General features: G+C 43.3%; 1 protein-coding gene across 1 annotated transcript; it reads left to right on the top strand.

The window, feature by feature from the left end:
* Positions 1 to 7,093: 7,093 nt before the first annotated feature.
* Positions 7,094 to 22,086, top strand: PLIN2 (perilipin 2). Its single transcript, XM_082497406.1, has 9 exons — positions 7,094 to 7,201; positions 9,488 to 9,544; positions 9,626 to 9,821; positions 10,482 to 10,564; positions 11,106 to 11,391; positions 11,715 to 11,899; positions 12,636 to 12,770; positions 13,454 to 13,744; positions 21,098 to 22,086. Exons 2-9 carry the CDS (start codon positions 9,515 to 9,517, stop codon positions 21,230 to 21,232), a joined length of 1,341 nt encoding a protein of 446 aa, XP_082353532.1. The 5' UTR covers positions 7,094 to 7,201; positions 9,488 to 9,514; the 3' UTR covers positions 21,233 to 22,086.
* Positions 22,087 to 23,136: the final 1,050 nt, after the last annotated feature.

The raw sequence follows: 23,136 nt of genomic DNA on the forward strand, positions 1-23,136 counted from the left end.
TATACCAGTTTTTTGTCAGACCACTAGCAGACAAGTAAACCATGGTACAGAAACAGATTTTTCTTATCTGTCTGTTGTCTAGAATGTGCTAATCTTTAATATGAGAAGACATCTTTAGCAGAGCAATCACCAATATTAAATTATTCTTCAACCCCTTATCTTTCCGAAACCCACAGATGTGTACTGAAATGGCAGTGAATTCTTAAAAATAACATCCACGTTAGAATGCCTTAAAAACAACCAATAGAGTGTTCTCTCATTGTGTTATAAATTCTGACTCAGAAGATCACCTTACATACATGATGGTATTCATGGGCATAGAGTACAGAGTAAAACAAAGGCATTTTGGTGAAGTAGAAATGAGTGAAGTTATTGGAGTAGCTTAATAGACTGATAATGTCATCACAGCACAATCTGTTTAATGTGTTGTACCCAGTGTTCCCATGGCATCAGACAAATGCAAATGGTAACTGTTATTCTATGTACCTTAGTAAATATATCACAATTGTATTGTCTAGGAAGGAGTCTGTGGTTTAGGTCTACTGTTATAAATAAAAAAACCTGATTAAATTCCCTGAAAATGAAATTGTATAAAACTCACCAAGCTAATACTGAAAAGAGTGTCTTCAAGGGACTCTTTATAGGCATCATGTTGAGAATTCTTGAATGTCACTGTTATCACTGATGATAAATATGAACTGCTACAGCACTGACTAATATTGATGGAACAGCATTACATTCTTGAAGATGAATAAGCCATAACTTTATATAAATACACAGACACATTTTTGGAATGCTGATTTCCTAAGAAAAGTGCAAAGTAGTCTGAAAACTGACAGCTGGGATTCTTTCAGTAGCACAGGCTTAGCAGTACTAACCAGAATTCCCTTGCTCTATGTCCTCTTCCATGCACATGTGTTGCATGTGAAGAAGGCATGTCCTTGTCAGAAGTGCTTAAGAACAAAATTCTCTGGCATCTGGCTAGCAGAATGGTTTCTGTTGCAGTTTTTAAGCAGCTATAAATTATGACTTCAGATGTGTCCCCATAGACACTTCAGTTGGTGGCTTATGGTTACATGTCTCTGCTCTCAGTTGCATTGAATATGATACTGCCATAGTTCAAATCCTTATAATTTGCTGTCCTTTATCACCTAGCAGTAATAGATCTGTTCCTTAGTTCTAGAAGAGGGACTGGATAATTTTGTCATGTGTTTGTGCTGTATCTATCATATCAAAATCCTCACCCATAACTGCATTTCTTGTGAGTCAATGCAATACAATTAAGCGATTATGGGATCACGTTAACATCAATACAAAACTTGTATTGTTTATTTAGTGGTACCTAGATAATTGCCAAATACCTAGGATATTTGTTTTTCTTTCTGCTGGCATGTCATTATAAAGTAATTTGTCTTTTAAAACAGACTGCCTTATTGATAATTTTTGTCATGGCCTCATCTAGTGTGTTTGACCACACAAAGCCTGAAAACCACAAGGCTATACGTGGGCTGATGTTATAACATATATGTCACATGAGACATGAAGCCTGCTGTGATCTTTCTGAAGGTGCTGCATATTACCATGACAACATGTAGCTGCCTAGCTTTCAGCGGACATCCGGCAGGGTCATATATAACAGTAGCCAAATGAATAAAAATTTCCTGTACAGTATGTAGATAACGTGTAATTTACTCTGTCCCCCTCAAGCCAGCATGAGTTCATCTCTTTCCCTCTTCTACTATCTTAATTAAACACATCACATCTGTTGTGGGGGTGGTTCATACTCTATATGGACAATGGTACCTGGCTGCCTGTAACTGATAATACTTTTGCCTGCCTCTGCCTGTCTTCAAGTGTTTGGAGGAGAATTACCTTTTACCCAATTCCTCTCTTTTGAATCAGATGTCAGGCTAACTCAGTTACAGCTGAAGAGGTAAGAGGTAATGATCTTTGGACAGTCAACAAAAGATAAGACATATTGGAAGATAAGGACATTCCGAAGGAAATGGAGCATGAAATAGAGAAAACCTGCAGCTCATGCTGCTCAGAAACAAAAGGTGGGAGTGCTTTACTTTTGGGCAGAGCAGAATAAGGATGCTATTCTTTGGAAAGACAATTAGTGTGGACTCACAAAAGAAGGATCATGCCTCACAAATCTGATATCCTCTCCTGGAGAGGGGAAAAAAAAGCGAGTCACAGCAAGGAAACTACTAACATGATTAACAAAGAACAGAGGAAAGCTTTTCATACAGGAGCATATAAAAGACGTAACCCCAAGTAAGTAAGTACCAACTCCTTACCAAGGAGTGAGGTAGACTGGCAGTTTAAGTGGATAAGGAGTTAGTTGCAAGCCCAAAGACAGAATGGTGCAAGGCAGGATTACAAAGCCTAGAAATGGATTACTGTGGGATCGGAAAGAAAGGGGGAAAGTGAGAGAGCTGAGGGAAGATAGCCTTGACAGTTGTGTTATTTCACAGATAACAGTCTCATGGTGTCCAACAACATGTATGTTGATTCCCAGTTCAACAGACTCGCTTGCATCTCACATGGGAAAGCAACTTTTATAAAAAAAAAAAAAAAAAAAAAAAAGAAAACCATGCTTTGAATATTAGAAGTCTTTAAGGCCAGAGGAACTGTTATAATCAATTTACTTAATTATTTGTATTATGGACCCTGAACCATCTATCTTTCACAGCTCTGAACACCTTTTTCTTTGTGTCCCTACGGCAATCCTGACTGCTGAGAACCACTGCAGTGGTGGTGCTGCCGGTAAGAACTTGAGGCACAGAAGGCATGTCAGACTTTTCCTGTGCTTCTCGCACACTCCAGACACACTCAAACTGTGGCTGGAGGCAATCCTTTAAAGCCTGTCTCTGTTTTGCAGGACAAGAGCATGGATAGTTTCTCCTAATATGGTTAAGAGTATATCACCACTTCACTACTTTGAACGGTCATCCTAAAGACTGACTAAAGACTCTGGTTAGCTATCTTGATGTGGAAGCATGCCTACTTTTAAATAAAGATAGCTTTAATCTGTCGGGAGAGCTCTTACTCCGCTATTTTTGACTCCCCAGGAAATCCCTCCATCCACTGGCTGTGACACCAAGCAAAGATCCTTGTACCAGGTCTTGCCAATACAGTAGCACTCTAGATGTCAGCAGGCTCTGGCTCAGCATATTAGACTATACCTATTCCTAAAGGAATAGTATCAGCCCGCTCAGGCTGCTACGGACGTTTCCACTGCTCTCTCCTTTAGCTTTTCTGTCACCTCGTTAGTGAACAGCTGATACCCTGGTCTCATGATGTTCCTAGCTGAAGCAAAAGTACCTGCAACCAGCTGGCACTGTCTGTCAGGGCCCCGATGCTACTGACGGGGTGTACCAGTCCTGCCCAGCCTCCTGCCATGTCAGCCCCCAGGGCAGTCAGCCCCTGCCCCAACGCTGCCACCGGGGTAGGGACAGTCTCCAGCTCCCCTCAGCCCTGCTGGACCCCAGGGCTAATGTTTCAGCCTGGTCTCGGCCTATCCCAGTCCCCATGAGGTTTCTGGACCCTGGGGCTGGGGCTGCCCCCAGCTGACCACCCCCACCCCAGCTGCCCTGCTCCTGGCCTCCTGGCCGGGGTGGTGGGATGCAGGCCCGGCCCTGCTGCCCCCACGAGGACTCCCCATGGCCCCTGGCAGCCAGGAAGTCACCAGCCCACAATGGGCCCTTGGCACTGTGGCGAGAGGAGCACAGCCCCTTCTCTTTGGTGTACTAAGGTGGTAAGAAAAACTGGAGGGCCTGAATTCTATCTGTTGCTGCTATCTTGGGCAGAGATACGTTACAAAGCCTGTGCCGCTGAAACCTGAGCTATTCCCTGTCGTGGAAGATGTGATAATGAGTTCGTAAGAGATGCACCAGGGGATAGATATGTTTATTATTTGATCCATAATGTCACACCTTTTAATTTTTTCTCTGAATTTAAGGATTGGTAGGTTGGCTTCTGTTCTGTTAACTAAATGAGCCTGGATGGATGAATGTGCTAATGTGTTACTCAGACTGAAAGAATGAAACTTCTTTCATTAGATGCCTTAGGTGACTTTAAACACCTGCCTTTGCCCCAGGGAAGAGAAAGGGAGGGTATACTATTATTGCCTTCCTCTTTTAGCAGTGGCTGGTGTGGGATGCTTTTCTGTCATCTGTTACTACTGCTTTACTTTATGCTGTCCTGCCTTCCTCTTCTTCAGTCTTGACCGGGACCACACCTGTCTCTGTTTTAAGACATTTGAGGAATTCGGTCCATCCAAGAGGTAACACCCCCCACTCCTCCCCCCTCCCCTCCCGCCTTGTTACCAATACAAGGTTCTCAGGAGGCAAGTTCCTAGTTTTCCAGAATTTTGGATAAGCCCCTCTAAGTTTGTTGAATACAGAAGGGGACTTGGTTATGAAGAGAAACATGTTCAGAAAGTGAATTCTTAACCTGCCAAGGACTGTTGAGGGGTTAATACTATCTCTAATTACTGGATTCTGGCAGAGTGTTACCCTGGGCTGTGTGAGTCACAGCTGTTCCTGGACTACAAATAATGCTGATGTATATTAGTAACTAAAATCCCTGGAATACTCTAGAACTCCCAGTACAGAGTCACCCCTGACAAAGGGTTAATTAATTTTGTGGTTGTCATGGGTGCATGGAACGTTTTACACTTGTGAAGCCACATGACTGTGAATGAGAAACAAATAGAGGTGTCAGATAAAAACAATGTAAGGAAAACAGTAGTGTGCCTGTAAAGTGTGTGGTATACATCCTAGTAATAAAGCAGTTCAGAGAAGTGAAAATTCCTGTTTTATTCCAGAATAGTCTTCTACCTGTCCTGCTCTGGAACAAGACAAGAGAAGCGATTCCTTTGCAGAAGCAAACTGAATGACCATTCTGGGAAGGTCTTCTTGAAATGGGCTGGAAAAAAAAAAAAAAGTTGCTCTGTCCTCCACCCCAGGAAGAGAGTGTTCTGAGGGAGCAAGGGTCAGAAGCTCTCTAGCAGTAAGCAAAGAACATTTTATAATACTGTAACATATGAATATATATATTAAGTAAATAATACAAATAGATGGCTTGTATATTTTGCTACCAAGTTTTTGCAAGAAGTCCTCTCTTCCTTAGAAGACCTCAGACCCTTCTTGGTGGTCACTCTGATAAGGAAAGGTGCCTTCTTCCCCTGTCCTGGGCAGATAATGCTATTCTTACTGTACTACTTTGTATTGCTGGAATTTGTTTTCCTGTCACATTGTCAAGCAGAAAAAGAGGTCTGTCTATTTGTTTTAAGCAGTGGAAGTTAAAACAGAATCTGTACAGTCAACTTTTGTTTAGGGAGCAGAAACAGCAAAAAGGAATCTTTGTACTCTGTGGCTTAGAGATAAGGTGGTTTGTTGTCACGTTTAACCATTAAAACAATTAAAGTTTTCTGGGAAGGAAGTTAAAATTTCCTTTAGAAAAACTATTTGTGCAAAAATAACTGGCTCAAGAAGAATTTGCTTGTATATGTTTGTAGTGCGTGATTACCCTTGAGGCCTCAATCTTTCTTGTCAGGCTCTTCTGACACCCTGTCACTATAACAACAAGCTAAATACAACTTTAATTGTAAATATGTATTTGGGCCTTTGCCCACAACTATTTTTCTCTGCTGGTTTGATATCCCTATCCTATGTGTGTGTCCTCTGTTTATAGGTTAAAAGTGAAGTGTACATTCAGAGTTATGAAAGTTACAGCATACCAAATGCACGTTTAGATATGCTGAGGTGATTATCTGTGAGCATGCTGAACTGCACCTGTAGCACTGGAGGAGAAGACTGGAGGCTTCTCTGCCTTTCCAAGCAGGGAGCTCACTTAGGTATGCGCAGCTGCGTGGCAGCCTCACAGTTCACCCCATGTTCCAGCCGCAGGTGGTACAAGTCCTTGTTAAGAGGTGCTGGGTGAAGGAAGAGAGGTGATTAATTTCAGACCAACACAGCAAAATCTCTCACCTCATTTTTTTCCCCAACTATGCAAGGTTTGCATGACAAAAGAGAGAGTGTTTGTTTGTAACCTACCTGTTCCTGTCTAGGCTAATGGCAGGCCTACATACCTCATCTGAAAGCCTGTATCAACCACTCTTTCTGGTCCTTGCGTTTGTATTAAAGTACTAAGGACAGGTCTGCTGAGAGATCAGTTGCACAGGAATCATAGAATGGTTTAGGTTGGAAGGGACCTTAAAGATCATTGAGTTCCAACCCCCCTGCCACAGGCAGGGACACCTCTCACTAGACCAGGTTGCTCAAGGCCCCATTCAACCTGGCCTTGAACATCTCCAGGGATGGGGCCTCCACAACTTCCCTGGGCAACCTGTTCCAGTGTGTCACCAAACTCAGAGTGAAAAATTTCTTCCTAGTATCTAATGTAAATCTCCTCTCTTTCATTGAAGCCATTCCTCCTTGTCCTATCACTACATGCCCTTGTAAAAAGTCCCTGCCCAGCTCTCCTGTAGACCCCCTTTAGGTACTGGAAAGCTGCTATAAGGTCTCCCCAGAGCCTTCTCTTCTCCAGGATGAACAACCCCAACTCTCTCAGCCTGTCCTCATAGGAGAGGTGCTCCAGCCCTCGGATCATCCTCGTGGCCCTCCTCTGGACCCGCTCCAACAGGTCCACGTCCTTCTTATGTTGGGGGCTCCAGAGCTGGATGCAGCTCCAGGTGGGGTCTCATCAGAGCAGAGTAGAGGGGCAGAATCACCTCCCTCACCCTGCTGGCCACGCTTTTTCTGATGCTGCCCAGGATGGTGTTGGGTTTCTGTGCTGCGAGCGCGCAGGTTGCCGGGTCGCATTGAGCTTCTCATCCACCAACACCCCCAGGTCCCTCTCCTCAGGGCTGCTCTCGACCAGCCTCCGCCCAGCTCCCCTGGATAACATTGCTTTCTTTTTTGGGGCGAGGCTCTACCCTCCCGCTCAGGTGCTTGACCGGCCTCGGGGTACATACACCACGTCGCTCCTGTCCCCCCTCGCCCCCCCGCCGGCCGGCCGCCCGCGCCCAGCGGCGACGGTGACGCGCGGCGGCGGTGACGCGCCCTCCTCTCGCGAGAGAGCGGGCGGCGCGCGGCCGGCGGCGGCCGCTCCCCATAAACAGCGGGGCGAGGCCGGGCCTCCCCAGTCGGCGGCAGCGGCGGCAGCGGCGGCAGCTCTTGCTTTCTATTCCCGGGTGAGTACGGCCGCCCGGGGCGCTCCGGCCGGGCTCTCCTCGGCCGCGGGGGTGAGCGGGGTGGGGGTGGTTTGGTGGGAGCGCTGAGCGCCCGCTCGCCCCGCGGGGCTGACTCCGCAATATGGTGGAGCCCGGCGGCGGAGCGGGCGGGGGCTGCGGCTCCATCTGTGGCTCGGCGCGGGGCCGCCTCCGCTGCCTCCGTCATCGCCCCTGCCGCCCCGAATCCCGGTGTATTTGGCTAGGCTGCTTAAGGCTGGGACCAGAAAGTCCCGGGGCGCTCGTCCGCCCCCGGCAGCGGCACTGGACTGCCCTGTCCCTGCGGACGGCCCGGGTGACAGCTGACAACGGGGGCGCCTTCCTGCCCTGGGCACCGCGGCTGGCCGGGCAGGGGGCTGGGCTCTTCTGCGTGCCGCGTGGGCTTTCGCTTCTTTCCGTAGCGATAAGGGAAAGTAGAAACTGCATTTGTGGCTTAGTTTGTCAGTTTTGCTGTTCCAGGACCTTTTCGCCGCCTCTGAAATGCGCTTTCGTAGCGTGAACTGTGATTCAGGCATCTCAGTCACCCGCTCTGGTGAGGTGGATCTGACTACTGCCAGAGCTGAAACTGTTCAAGCGATCTCTGAAACTGTGCGAGATCCTAGCTATCTTCCCTGTCTTTAGAAGCAGGAATAACTTCACAAACTAACTCCTATTTTAGTGATTAAAATTCAAATCCATGCCGTGTGTGGCTGGATCTCTTGGGATACATTACAAATACCGAACAATCCTTAAATTAAGGGCCTTTCTTCCTTCAGAGGCCAGATTCTGCACTGTTAGCCTGTCTGTTCTACAGAAGAGCTTTGCAGTTCAAAGTGAACTTCAGTTACACTCTAAGTAATCTGATTTGTAGTGCTGTGCGAGAAGCATGATGTGTTTCTGGGGGTCTTTCAGTACTTGACAGATGGAAGGAAAACTTCTCTGTTACTGCTGTGACCCTTGTCTGTTACCTGTGTACGTTCCATATACAGTGGTTAATCTTACTGCAGGCATTAGCTTATGGCACATGTGTGTTAACATGTGCAAATAGGCCTGTAAAATGCTAACAGCACACCTTTGTCCTTGTTACCCATTATGTAATGGGGAAAAGTTTTACTTGACCCCAGGCAGAATATTAACACGCTCCTTTTGATATTGTCATACGTATGAGAAAGAAGACTGCTGTTGGCTTTCTGACAAACCCAGCAGGAAGCCTTGAAAACTACAGCCCTTTCAAGGATTGACTTTTAGCTTGCCTTTCTGTTGCCTTCATGTATGCAGGTTGTTCTGAAACTTAAGTGTTGTATAAAACCATCAGTGCAAAAATTGCTTCTTTCAGACTTCATTCAGCCTGCATGCGTTCACAGGATGTCAGTGCACTTCTGTGTGTTCTCCTTATGCAGTACTGCAATACCCCTCCCCTATTATAGGGTTCATATGGGGAGAGCTGTTAGTATTTTCTCCATGGGAATGTGTGTTGGAAAATAACTGAGTAGCGTAGGCTTGTTGAGTGATTGGTGTCTGCAGCCTGTTTCAGTGTGGGATGAGTAATAATTAAGTCTAAATTAGCATAAAGGAGAGTTATTTTCTGCAGTGGGAAAGTCCTATGCTCTGTGTTACATGAATGCTAACTTCTAAGCAAGCTGAGCAGGAGGAGCCCTATGTGAGCATCAGGCATGGCACTAGAGATAATGAACTCTTTGAGTTTACTGGAATGAATTGTGAGAATTGAGCTGAGGTTACTGAAATTAGTATTTCAACTCAATCTTCCATATGTTTTCAAGATTTGGACAGCAATGATGTCTCAAACTTGACTCCCTTGTCCTAACAGAAGATCTAATCTGATTAAAGATATTGGTGATGGATTCTTCATCTGAGTTAGACATCCTAAACTAGAGTTAGTGATTTGTTGGCTGGCATTTCTTTGTCCTGGCTGAACAGATAAGCCCAAGTGTATCTACTTTTTCTAGAAAAATAAATTAATCTGCTAGTAAGTAACTCTTTTTGGTAATTGTGCAATGAGCTGCTGTACCTCAAAGCCTGTATCTTGGGTGTGCCCTACTTTTGTTGCCTAAACCAAACAAAGTAATTAGGAAACAACGTTTTGGATTTCTCAATTGTTACAATGAAATGTAATTCCTGTGTGCAAGATCTCCTGTGCATTGATCTCCTTGATCAACGGGGTTGATTACAAAAGGGATGTCGGTTTCAAAGTCTGGTGATTAGATCAAGTGGATATGGGGATGCTGTAACTCAGATATGCTTCTTTCACAGGCTGTGTGAGATTCAAGACCTGAAAAAATGGCATTGGCAGCAATTGATCCACAGCAGGTATGTCTGAGTTAGCCCCACAGATTTTTATGTCTAGTTCAGAAAAATAGAAGTCAACTAACCTCTTTCTCTTTTAAACAGAACATTGTATCACGGGTTGTCAACCTTCCCTTGGTGAGCTCCACCTATGATATGGTGTCCACAGCTTACATCACCACAAAGGATAACCATCCTTATCTGAAGTCAGTATGTGAGATAGCAGAGAAAGGAGTGAAGACGATTACTTCGGTAGCCATGACAAGTGCTATGCCTATCATCCAGAAACTGGAACCACAAAGTAAGGCAAAGATGGAGCTGTTGATAACTTTAATTCAACTGATTGCTTTATCTGTCCAGACGCATTAGATTTTAGCATGGTCTTGCTGATCAGGAGTGCTGTTTCAGGTAGCTGGCTGAACCTGTTGCCTGGCTTGTTGAGTAACTGATTACAGATGGGTATGACTTAACAAATGAAAAATCTAGAGCCAAAGCACGTTCCAGCTTTTGTAATACTAAACTGACTGACTCCTCTTGATATGTGAGATGATTACATGGTCTCTTGCTCAACATTTTCCTCCCCTTTCACCTGGTTTTGAGTGCCGTTTTGTACTTTCTGTCACCAAGAACAGCTTGTGGCTAAATTTGGCATCTGTGTCACAAAGCCGTTGTAACCATGAGCCTGGTTTCATGAAGTGACAGAAGGCCAGGTGCTTCAGCTTGTTCTAACAGTTGCTTGTAAAGCATCAAATGGATTTTCTCTGCCTGCAAGTGAGCTTTTTTCTGGCTCTGTAAACCTGTCTTGTTCTTGAGGCTTTGCTGCCTCAAATCTCACTGAAAAGGGGAGAAAACAACTTTAGCAGCATTGTTGCATGAACTGTTTCAGGAGGAATTCTCAATTGGTGTGATTTATACTAAGGAAAAAAGATATTAAAACCAACTATTGTAATTTCTTTTGTAGTTGTAGTTGCCAACAACTATGCGTGTATAGGTCTAGACAAAATTGAAGAGAGACTGCCTATACTGAATCAACCCACTGACAAGGTAAGTTCTTTCCATGTACATATGCTAAGCAGAAGAACTATACAGCCTTCCTCTTTTCTAGTATCACTAAAAATAGAGGGAGATATATTTCAATAAACCATGCCTAAATGACAGCTTAGAAGCAATAAGGAAGTAAGAGGTGTTTCTGTAGAATTGTTTGTTGCCTTTGGGGGGCCATTAAGCCTCTCTCTTTTTTTTTTTTTTTTTTTTTCCCCCCTCTTGTTTTGTTAGTTTGCTCATCATTTGACACTTCCGTCTATAGCTGCTGTTCACTGGTGGGTGTCTTTGTTAAAATTTGAGTCCTCATCTCTTTCCTGCTCAATGTGAAGCAAATAGTGTCTGAATTACATTCACTGTAGTGTTTTGAGCTGAAGTTTGCGTGGCAGTCATATTTTGGTTTATCTTGTACATATGTTTTCTGGGCAGAATTTCTCCTACATAACCAATACATGTACAAGCTTTAGCACAAATTTGTATTTCCTGGATTGTGTAGCTCTCACTAGAAAATATTTGTAGTGAGTGAGCCTGTTTCCTATGGCAGGTTGTCGCCAATGCCAAGGATGTAGTTGTTGGAGCCAGAGAAGCTGTAACAACCACTGTGACTGGTGCCAAGGAAACTGTTGCTCACACAATCACCGGAGTTGTGGGCAAAACTAAAGAAGCAATGCAAGACAGTGTGGAAATGACCAAGTCGGTTGTCAATGGCAGCATTAACACTGTCCTGGGAAGTCGTGTGGTGCAAATGGTGAGCAGTGGAGTGGACAGTGCTCTCACTAAATCAGAGACCCTTGTTGACCTGTATCTCCCACTTACAGAAGCGGAACTAGGTAAGATTAATTCAAGGTTTGATTTTGTTGGAATGCGTGTATTGGAGAGAAGCAAGCAGTCATCCATTTATTACTTACTCATAGTGGGGAGGGGGCATGTACTTCCCAAACTGCCTTTTACCTTGCTGGTTATAATAGCACCTCCTTCACAGGGAAGGAGAGGGGAAATAAGGATGTCCATGTATGGTGGTCTATCAACATGCACTGATGCTAAAGGAGTACTAAACTAATCCAGTGTTCAGCTGTTATTCAGCAAATAAAACTGCCTCAGACCTCTTAAGTTTTCTTCCAGTGGTCAATTTGCTTCTTTTCTACATATCTAGAGAAAGAAGCTGCAAAAGTTGAAGGTTTTGAAGTTGGAGTTCAAAAGCCAAGCTACTACATTAGACTAGGATCCCTGTCTTCAAAGGTCCGCACACGTGCCTACCAACAAGCCTTAAACAAAGTTAGAGATGCAAAACAGAAAAGCCAGGAGACAATCTCTCAGCTCCACCACACTGTTAGTCTGGTAAGTCTAAGCTTTCACTTGAGGTATAAAAAGCAAATGTTGCCATAGTTTCAGAGTGCAGAAAACAGCCAAAAGAGGCATAGGAAAACTGAAATTGCTCTCAGAAGATTTTCTAAATACAAAGCACTTCCTATTCAGAGCTTTTCACCACCATTCAGGAGAGGTCCTAAATCAGGCTGAGTTGTAGACTAACGAGCAATTGCTTGTAATTTTAAGCACTGCAGAAACAGAAGTGACATGTTTAAAATGATATTCCTGTTTTAGAGTTGCTGAGTTTGACACAGTCTTCATTCAGTGGGGAAAGTGTCTTACAATTTAGAAACACTTCAGTCCTGTATGCTTTTTTAAAATAAAATGTTGGATTCTTCATGGGCTTGCTCTTCTTGCTGTGGGTATCTCTGAGCATTCCTGGGTACTTCAGTAGTCTTACCCTAACAACATACCTTTATGTACAGGACAAACTGTGCATAAAGAGTTATGGCCTTCTATACACTTTCAAATCCTTGTGTAGGTTGCTAGTGGGGGAGGGAGTTGAAGCAGAGGGATACACTACATAATGTCTCAAAACTGCTGCCAGTTTTCTCTTGAAGAGAAGGAACACAGTCTTACATTCACCAAAGTCTTTTATACTGAACTTTTAAAGTATTTGAAAAGGAGGCTACAAAGCAGTAAAGGTAGGGTAGTCCTAATGGAACTGTTTGGACTCTGCTTACTTCCTTATTTGGCTGTATTTCAGATCGAGTATGCCAGAAAGAACATGAATAGTGCCAATCAGAAACTTCTTGATGCTCAGGAAAAGCTTTATCAATCCTGGGTAGAATGGAAGAAAAATACAGGCCAAAATGATGGTGATGAACTGCATAGTGCTGAGGTAAATAGATGTAAATGTAAACCGGAATTAAATAGATTGTATACTGTCAATGTAATGGCAAACTAACAGTCCCCAAAGCGCACAGCATCTCAACATCAGAGAAGCTTATGTGCAAATGTGGAATCTGAATGCTGAAGCTCAGGGCAGCTGACTAGTGACTACTATGAAAAGTAGGGGACACCCAAACTCTTAAATGATCATACTTTCTGCAAACACTCTGGGGCTCATTCTCCTTTCAAGAGAGTGCTCATCCTGTTTGGCATGTGAACCTGTGTTGGGATGTCCATATCTAGATCAGCTAGAACTCACTTACCTGATATGGCCAGATCAGAAATAACAATTTCTCAGCATACAGCAGTCTTAGGCACAGACTCACTGAGCCTTATGTGTAGCTTTAAACAGTGGTTCATTGATTATAATATACTTACCTGCTGTGACTTCTTATCCAGAGCTTGCTTATCTGTCGCTGGGTAGAAGCTACCAATGTTTCTGTTCCACAAAGTACTTGAGGATTGAAGAAATATCAAGTACTTTCAAGTCTCTGACTTTTCAGACTTTAAACTAAGCTATAGCTTTATATAACTTGCGTCCCCTTTACTTTGCTTCTTTATGTGTCTTGAGCAACATAAAGCTGCTACAGTCATAAAAAGATACTAATGTGCTGTTATGCTCTTTGTTTCCAGCACATTGAGTCAAGAACTCTAGCTATTGCACGAAACCTCACTCAGCAGCTTCAGACCACCTGCCTCACACTGGTCTCGAGCCTACAGGGGCTGCCACAGCATGTGCAGGATCAGGTTTACAGTGTTGGGTCAATGGCAGGTGACGTCTACCAGAGCTTTCGGTCAGCCTCCTCCGTCCAAGAATTATCAGACAGCTTTCTTACCTCTAGCAAAGGACAGCTGAAGAAAATGAAGGAGTCTCTGGATGATGTGATGGATTATCTTGTTAACAACACGCCGCTCAACTGGCTGGTAGGTCCCTTTTACCCACAGCTGCCTGTCATTGAGCATGCTGAGAGCAATGGTGAAGGGGAGAAAAATTCCAGCCAGAAAGACAAACAGCCTGAACACGCTACTGAGTAAACTGCATAGCATGCATGTGCTCTGCTGACTGACCAAACAAGTGGCCTTAGCAAGTGTAGCTGTCAAAAAGCCTTGGAGAAAAATCCCTAAACGTAACAGTGGGGGAATGGTACAAAGAAAGGACACTCACACGTGGGCTGTATTGTCCTGTGTAGTTAAACCACTCTTAAAAACTCAAACTGTCTCGAGTGCCTAAATATTGGCAGCTTACAGTTGTCAAGATGCCTTGTTTGTCTGTCAAGTTAAGAAACCTCACCATGCTTATTAATAGTATTAATATCATTAGTCTAAATGAAGCCTACCATAACTAAAAGAATTTGATTTGTTGCTTAATGCATACCAGAATGATACAAAAGCCTTACATACTATGAAATGCATTTAAGAGCTCTGCAGTCCAGCTAGGTAAGCTTAAATTCCATGTTTGCTGCAGACCACGCATTTGATCATTATGGATCTGACTGTCTCAAATTCTACTGCTACACAATTTGTGACAAAAGTTCTGCGAGTGCAGAATTCCAAAGCTGAAAGTGGGGTTTCTGAACGAGTCAGCTGGAGTTACTTAAATGCTGTGACAGCACTAACATTAACTATATAAACTTAATTATTGTATGACACAGTAACCTGACCACAGAATTGTAGATGATCTCAAGTTGGAAGGGACCCATAAGGATCATCGAGTCCAATCCCTGCTCCTGGCAGGACTACCTAAAACTAAACCATATGATTAAGCGTCATCCAGACGCTCTTTGAACTCTTGACAGGCTTGGTGCCATGACCACTTACCTGGGGACCCTGTTCCAGTGACCGACCAAATCATTACCAATACATTTATTTTAGTATGCAGTATAAAGACAAGATTCATGCTGTTTGTACCCAAGTGCCTGCTGTTGTGTGTGTTGTTGGGTTTTTTTTGTAGCCATCTTTTTGTAATTAATTTTGTATGTTAGTAATAAATGCTTTAGTAGCAAAAGTGTGTCTCCATTTCAGTGGTGTTTAAAACAAATGTAACTTGCTGTTCTGTGACTGCTTCAGACAGGGTCCAGCAGAAAGCAAGCTTGATATGCAAATGAAGTAGACATGCATTGAAAATGTATTTGTGTGTGTGTATAGATAGGTAAGATATTGCTGCAGCATTTCCTTCCTCCCTTTAAGTTCCTGTGCATCTTTCCATTCAGTCTTAGCTTTACTGCTGCTTTTTTGGTGCTTGCTGTTGCCTATAATGATGACCTAAGCTGTGAGCTGATGGATGTTTTAATATTGAGAAGGATATGGACAAAAACACCCTGTCTTGCCTTTGCAGTAGGTGTTGTGTTGTGTGAGACTGCTGGCTACCTGCTTTGGCTGCTGGCTTCCTATAAACAGTATATACTTCTCAGCTGCAAACACCAGTTTTAACGTGTTTATTTACCCTCTTTTGAGCTTGAGTGGCTAATGTACATTAACACTCAGCTACTTGGGTGGAATTGTTCCTCAATAAATCCTGTGAATCCCTCCCTGGAAGAGAATTACAGTCACTAAGAAATAAGCTTTCTTGGTTTAGTGCTGTCCAGGTAAGTTGTGTCTGTGCAACTGAGTTGCAATCATTTAGTGTAGCAATACTGGCCACCATTTTCAAAGAGATCATCGAATAGTATGAAGCAAAAAATGAGTTCAAAGGAAGCTTGTCAGCTAGTGACATGTTGCTACATGGAACACTGTTTCCACCTGGTACGATGGGGGCACTAAAGCAAATTACACGTAGTCTCGCCTTCTAATGTGAGAGGGCTTGCTTAGCTGTTAAGTCAGGGTTGATCTAAAAGGGTGAGGAAGACTGTATTTTAAGGACAATACTAAACAAAATTGTAATGATAGAGGAATACAGATAAAGAATTTGTAACTTCCAGCTTTAAATACTTGCTTTTTGTAAGGGGGCTGTTTAACGTGACATTAACATGAGATGGTGAGATATTCCTTTCCAGCTAGGGCTGGAGTTAAGACTTCTGGAATTCTTTCAGCAATTAATTATGGTTTAGTATTGAATGAATACAGCCAGAGAATATTCTTTTTTTTAATCTCAATTGGTAATGAAATTTGTAGAATGCATCCACTGTTATAGAAGTGCTTGGAACAGAATGGGACTAAGCAGGTCTGGGAGCAGCTGGCAGTTCAAAGAATAGAATTCCCATTCTTAAATGTATTTTAAAATCTGAGAGCTGTGGGCCTTCATTCTCAGGTAATCGAATAACTGTTCACTGTCTTATGAGAACTGAGAAATAAACAGCACTACCTAGTATTAATGGAAGAGCAATACATTTATCTGTTCTGTCTTAAATTGTGCTACTGCTTCATATTCTCTTAGATGGCTGTCCAGCTCTTCTAAATGTCAGCAAGCAGATGGAGTAGAAAGCAAGGAAAATGTTACCAGCCTAGATCTTCAAATCATTTTTCCCTCACCGTGCACTGTTGTGGCTTCTGTGTAAAAGTTACTTTGATTTCTGACAGCTGACATATAGCTAGTGGTGGCAAATAGAGGAATGGCTGGTTACAATGCTTACCTAATGGTTGGACTAATAGCCTGTTATACCAAAATGCTGTATGCAGGTTACTGTATCATGCTCTTGTAGCGTGTGGCTATTTCACTGGATCCTGCCCCCTGAAAGTGTCTAAGTTTCTATCCACCTCCTCCAACAGCATTAGGAACACTCCCTTGGAGGAAAAGAGGGCTGAGTAACAGCAAGTCAGTATGTTCCTGGTTTATTACATTGAAAAAAAAAGTATTTGGATTGCAGTTATTGCAACTGCAGCTTGCAGAGGTATCTTCTTGCTGGTAATCTAGTATGGCATATCCCTAGACTCTATTCGAATTACAAGTCTATAGACAAAACTCGGTATTTTTTTCCAGCATGGTTAGAGAGAGTGACACTTAAAATACCCACTGGACATAAGAGTGCTATGGACCCCTTCCAAAGCCATCTTTGGGTTGGTTTTTTGTTTGTTTTTTTTTTTTTTTTTTGCCACAGTGGTCTGAAGCTGAAGTGCATGCTAATAACTGCTGAAAACTCAAATAGAAGGAGGCAAGCCTAAGATATTAACAGAGCAGACCAGCTCATAATTTCTGCCATCTTACCTGTTTCTCTATAATTGCATCTATCAAACAGCTCAGCTCCACTGCACAGAAACTTGCTTGCTCTTAGTCCAAAAACACTTTTGAGGATAAAGCTTGGCCTAGAAAGCTGTGAAGTCTGTCTGTAACTTTTTCAAAAAGATAAGACCAGATATGTTGGAAATCATAGGAAATAGTTGATTCTGTTTACAGCAAGGCAGACAACCTATAAGAAATGGAACAGTGTCAAAGGCTGCTAATCACACAAAACCTGGATTGAGTAGGTTTTGAGCTTAGAATACTAATGAAGTCACTATCACTGGTAAGGTTATTTAAGGTTTATTTGGAAGCCAGAAGATGATTGTGTCTCTTTCAGAGATGACTGAAAAATTATTCACGCTAGTTGAAACTTCCCCTTTCCAGGCTCGTGTAACAGAGAACTATTTTTCTACCATTGCTAATAAACCTTTGCTACAAAAGTTTTAAATACAAACATTTGTAAATAGCTTCATATGGTATAAAAATTTCACAAACATGATATTTATAGCAGCATACACATTGGTTGTTAAAGGAGAAGCTGCTGCCCGGGCATTCACACACCACCTGAGTCTTTAACTGCTTGGACGAGGGTCCCTTCGCAGCGGGCAACCCCAGTGGGCCGACAGGTGCCCCTTTCAACTTCTCACATACATTTAGGCTTGGGCATGCTCCCTCATTCTTCAGGCTCCACCCTAGGTTTCCTGCAGCAGAGTCTCAGGCATCAGATTTTGTAAAAATAAGTAATTTAATTGAAAGGTACAGCAGCAAGGTCAGCTTGGGCAGGGTGCCTCCAGAAAGGGAGGGACCTCAGACAAAGAAATCCCTGGGAAATTTAGACCCTTGATGTTCATAGAGCTGCCCCTCATGTGCTGTCCACACCTGTCTTAGTCCAATGGTGATTTTTGGTCTGGATCTTCTAACACCTTATTGGATTCTTCTGTGTCCAGCCAGGCAAGCTGTTGACTGCTCTTATCTTGCTGACATGCAGTCTCTGCTGAGGCCGTAGCCTCCTTATCTTCTGGTTTACGCTTCTTGTGTGCCTGCACTCATTGACAGAAAAAACCTGGGGAACTGAAAAGTCCCAGTCTTGGGGAAAACACTACCAAAACATCAGTGTGTTACAGACATTTTCCTCATACTAAAAGGCTAAACACAGCGCTTACCAGCTGCTAGGAAAATTAGTAGGAAAATCAACTCTGTCATGGCCCAAAGGCTTCAGCACATCTAGCTACTCATGCTAAGTAAAGCATAAATTATGCTTTACAAACAGCATAAACCACACTATATTATAACCTTAAGTAATTTAATTAAAACTTACATTTTTAGGCTAAACAACTAATACCTCTCAACATTGGTCAAATCCAAATTACAAGATTTGTATAAGGACTAGAGTTGCAGGAATATAGTTAGTTTGCTTCAAACTAGAGAAAGGTGGAAAGCTTTTGAAATCTCTCCCTTAAGATGACTTTTTTGCAATAATCTTTTTCAAACTGAGTAATTAGAGTAATACTATATAGCTAGTAAAATGGATGAAAGGATTTGGAAACAACTGATGGATTACTTCTCCTTATTTAAAAAAAAAAAAAGAGAACAAACAACCAAAACACACAAAAAAACCCCACAAAAACTTATCTAAGCTATCTAATTAAAAAGAGAAAATGGAACCTAACTTATTGTTTAAGCATGATCTATTGGTCATTTGCAGAATCAGAAAGTTTTACATGCAACAGCTTGCTGGAGGTATTTATTTTGTTAAGTGTATTTCTTTTAATCCTAAGGCAGAAACATTATTTCTTTTGGATAATACAGTCTCTTATGAGTAAAAATAAGTGCTTGTTCTGAAAGTACACAAAATAAGAACCATCTCTCAAATTGCTATTGTCTCGGTTCTGAAAAAATACTAAGCAAGAAAAAAATGGATTATTTTAAAGATAAGTTGGTATTGACATTAACATAACACTGAAGTATTGTTTTGCACTTTTCCATGCAAGTATTTTGCAAGCTTTGCACTATTCTGTGTAAATGGTATAACTGCATCTTATGGAGAAGTGGCACAAACAGTCAGATCTGGCCTTACTCTTTGTTGCAAGAATTGACTTACTGCTTTGTTTCAACTTCTTTTCAACTGTGAAAAGTGATATGGAACTGAAAGTCCTTTACCTAAGCAAGCCCATAATACCAAGGGCTTTGCATTGTTTTAGTTAGAATGTTGCAGATGTCAGAATATGCTATTCTAATAAAATTTAGCATGTTCAAAAGTGAGGTAAATCATACTGACATCAACACTGTTTTATTCTGATGCCAACAGGTATAGTCCATTTTGAAATTCTTTGTGGCTATGAACATCTTACTAGTATTTTAAAGGAGTCAGCTGCTTATAATGTGTGCATTAAGGAGATGAAGAAAGCACAATCCTAAATTCGAGCAAATACAGTGTTGTCAGTAAGAACAGCATGGATATAAGTAATAAAAGTGTCTTAAACCTAGGATGTAGTGAAAATTATCACTGGTCAGACACAGTTACTGAATGTGGACATGTGCCCTGCTCAGTGTAAATACAGAATAAAGCAACCTGTTTAAACCATCCATTTGGGCACATTTTAAAATGATTTTGCATATGGACTACTTGGCTTAGTCCTGTTAAAATGCCCCCATTTGTACTGCAGCATGAAATATAGGGTTATGTGCTGAGAGTGGGAAAACTTGTTGATTTCTCTAATTGCAGTAATTAGAGTTCTAGGTAAATTGCCATAAAGAGAAAGATACAAGATAGTTCTTGCTGTTAGAAAGATGTGTTTCCCACATGTGTTTCCTAGTGCCTTTTGATTTTTTAGGAGGCAGATTACTGGTCTCATTTTGGCCAAGTTTAGGTTCTCAAAGTGGTCTACACATTTCGTTGTATTCACACTAGCACCTGGTAAGTGACATGCTGCTTAAATTTTTCTGAAGCTCAGTTTTAATTAATATTTTAATTAATAAGTCCCTGATGCCCTATGGCTACCTATAGTCTAAGGAACTGGGTGATTCATGCTCAATGCCTCAGTGCTATGTACAACCTGATAGCTGAAACAGTAATTGCTTTATCCTTTGATATGCTCTCTGTTCTTCTGACATGTCTTCATAGCAGGCAAAGCACAGATTTGTCTTGCATACTATCTTTCACAAAAGTAAGTCATAAGCAAGGTGTTTTGCAGTTAGGTAATGGATTAAAACTGCTTCTCCAGTCAGCACTGAGCTTCAGTTACACAAATGCCTAGAAGCCTCTTCAAGTTGCTGCTTCTTTGTACAGGCGGAACCAAGGTCCTGTCAGCGTGCAGCAATCATTATGTGCTCATACTGTGTCTGGCTCCAAGTATGTCACATCACCAATGTTAAAGCTAACCATGAATCAAACTACAGATATAAGTTCTTCTCCCTTGGGACAAAAAACTTTTGGTTATGAGTAAATTGCTTACTTATATCCCATTTTTCAGAAATGCCTAAGCAATCTAAGTCCTACTAAGGGGACTTAAAGGTTGGGACTTAAGCTCCTAAGTGTCTTAGCCAACATTTTTAGAAGTGTGTAATGTCCATGTATCCACTAATGTCTCTGGCAATTCCTGAAACCAGGTGCTGCTTAACAGTACAGAATACTATACATGCAGCTAAAACAGAGGCCAAAGTGGGACTGCAGTTCCAGATACTTCTTTCCTCAGGAAAGGTTTGATTTAATAGGCAGGCAGAGCAGTCCAAAGCGATCCATATCAAGCTCCTCAGGGCATGTTCCTTTGTATAGCCTATTGCTCCCAAGGAAAGAAGAAAGGTAAAATAAGTTAAAAAATTTCCTTTCTTAATTTTCCAGTCACCAGTTTCACTAAATACACTCCACTAAGTTCAGCTCTGTTCCACCTCTACTTTAAAATCCTGTCTTCTAAGCAACTGATCTATGTCTTGCATAGTATTTGGTCTGTCTTAATGCTATGTGTTTTATATATGACTGAGCATATTTCACTCTGTATTGAGTATTTTGGGTCTGATTTCAAGAGATGCCGAGCATCTTTGTCTCCTGACTTCAGTGAGGATTAGTGCGCAAATTTATTTAGTTTTACTTTAAAATTGATTGACTTTTCATTCCTATGCAGGTTCCAGATTTCACTATTACAGACCTGTCTTCAGAGTCAGATGATATCCCGGACATTTTGGATTTGGATGAAGACGATCAACAAGACTTTTCACGCACAAATGGCCCTTACACTACAGGGCAAAGAGCTGAGTAAAGAGAAGCATAAAAATGTCTTTTTGATACAATGTACTTTTGCCATGTTTAACTTATATTTCTCCTTTTTAAAGATGAATCTGCCTAGCTTAGGGATTTTGGGGATATTTTTTTTTTTAACCAGTACTGTTTCACTTAGCTGCATCACAATTCTGATTTTGTTTCCACCTAAGGAATGCATGCTACATTAATTCATTAGCATGGGTGTTAAGCTCCCATTTTACAAGCCAAGTAGAGGCTAACTAGTGTATCCAGCTGATCTAATCTCTATTAGTGATTTGTTCTCCTGCTGGCAGCAGCCATGAGAACACCCCCAGTGCTTTGCATAAAGGGCTGCCAACAAAAGGAGTTGATGAGGATTTGCCCACAAAATTTCCCCTTTCAGTTGACATGAAAAGCACTTCTGCATCTACCTCTTTGCTGCTGGAAGGGGCAAGAGACTTTGTCTGTCTCAGATTCTCTCAGGTTCTTTTTGTTAGGCTCTGTACCTAGAGCTTAGAAGCTTAGTGCTTCCCTTTGGCAAGAGTGCTTTAGGCACGAAAGGACCCCCTTTCTCTCTTCATGCCTTCTGTGTGCAAAATTTTTTGCTATCCTGATGCTATCAGTTGTGGGGCCTGGGGCTGGAAGAAGGTAAATGTTTAAAAGGGAAAGTTTTGCAGGAATAAGGATGACAGTTAAAAAAGAAAGGGGAAGAGATGGTAAAAAGTAAGGAAAAATGGAGGGCAAAGAGATACAAACAGACGTGTGACAAAAGAAAATTTCAAAAAGAGAAAAAGAACTGAAGGTAGGGGTACTTCCGGTGACAGTGATGATCTTTTTTATGCTTAAATAAAATCTCGAGTATTTGCTAAGGAACGTGGAACCCGCATTTGCTTGCACACAGTGACTTCTGCGGGAGCTGGGGTGAACGGGAGCTGGACTGGAGGAAGCCTCCTGCCGTTTCGCCCCGGGGCTGAGGCCGAACTCTTCCCGCAGAGCTCCCGGTGTGACGTCAGCAAACCGGCCGACGTCGCACGGTGCTACTTTTCGTCCGGCGGCGGAGGCGTCCCTCGGGCGGGCGATGTGGCAGTGAGGCCGGCACTGAGGGCGGCACCGAGGGCGGCACCTCGCCTCTGCCTTCGGGTAGCGCTTGGTTGTCGTGAAAACGTTGAAGTCGAGTCACTGAAATGCCTTGCAATAAAAGCTTGAACCGTACTCCCTGCTGCGGGCGCCAGTTCTACGTGGTTTTCGCGTCAGATTTTGCAGCTCCGTTATAGAGTACATTTAACCGGAGGGGCCCTCTGGCGGTCGCCTGATCCAACCGCCCTCAGCGCTCACTTCACGCTGCTGGCGGCCTCCTCGGGGCCGGCTCCGCCCCCACCCCCGCCTCCGCTTCTGCCCAACCACTCGCGGCCCGGCCCCTTCGTGACCCCCGCCGCAGCGTCCTGCTCGCCGGCCACCCAGGTCTGCGCTCCGGCGTATCGCCGCCACGGACTACAACTCCCGGCAGGCAGCGCGCCTGGGGCGCGCCGAGCTCCCGGCCTGCCTCGCGCGCCCCCGTTTCTAGCCTGTAGGGGCCGGCGCGAGGTCTCGCGGCGCTGGGGCCCGGTGCGGGCGGGAGCTTTTGGCGGGTCGGCGGGGAAGATGGCGAAGGTCGGCGGGTTGTGGCTCGGCGGCCGCTCGAGGCGCGCGGAGCGGTTGTGCTTGTCCGGCACTTGTAGGCCTGTGGACGGCGACCCGCTTCACAGCCCGAATGTGAAGTGGGAGGCGGAACATCTCTGGCTGTACCTGCTGGCCCTGGGCTTCGACCCGGCGGCTGTCGGCGACGGCGTAGAGCTGGGGAGGTAAGTGAGAGAGCCGGGAAGGAGGAGAAGGGGGGAGACGGGGGGCACACAGGACATCTTTTTCACTCGGGAGCGCAGGCCT

This window comes from Vanellus vanellus (assembly GCF_965231255.1).
Source record: "Vanellus vanellus genome assembly, chromosome: Z".
NCBI classification, from domain to species: Eukaryota; Metazoa; Chordata; class Aves; order Charadriiformes; family Charadriidae; genus Vanellus; species Vanellus vanellus.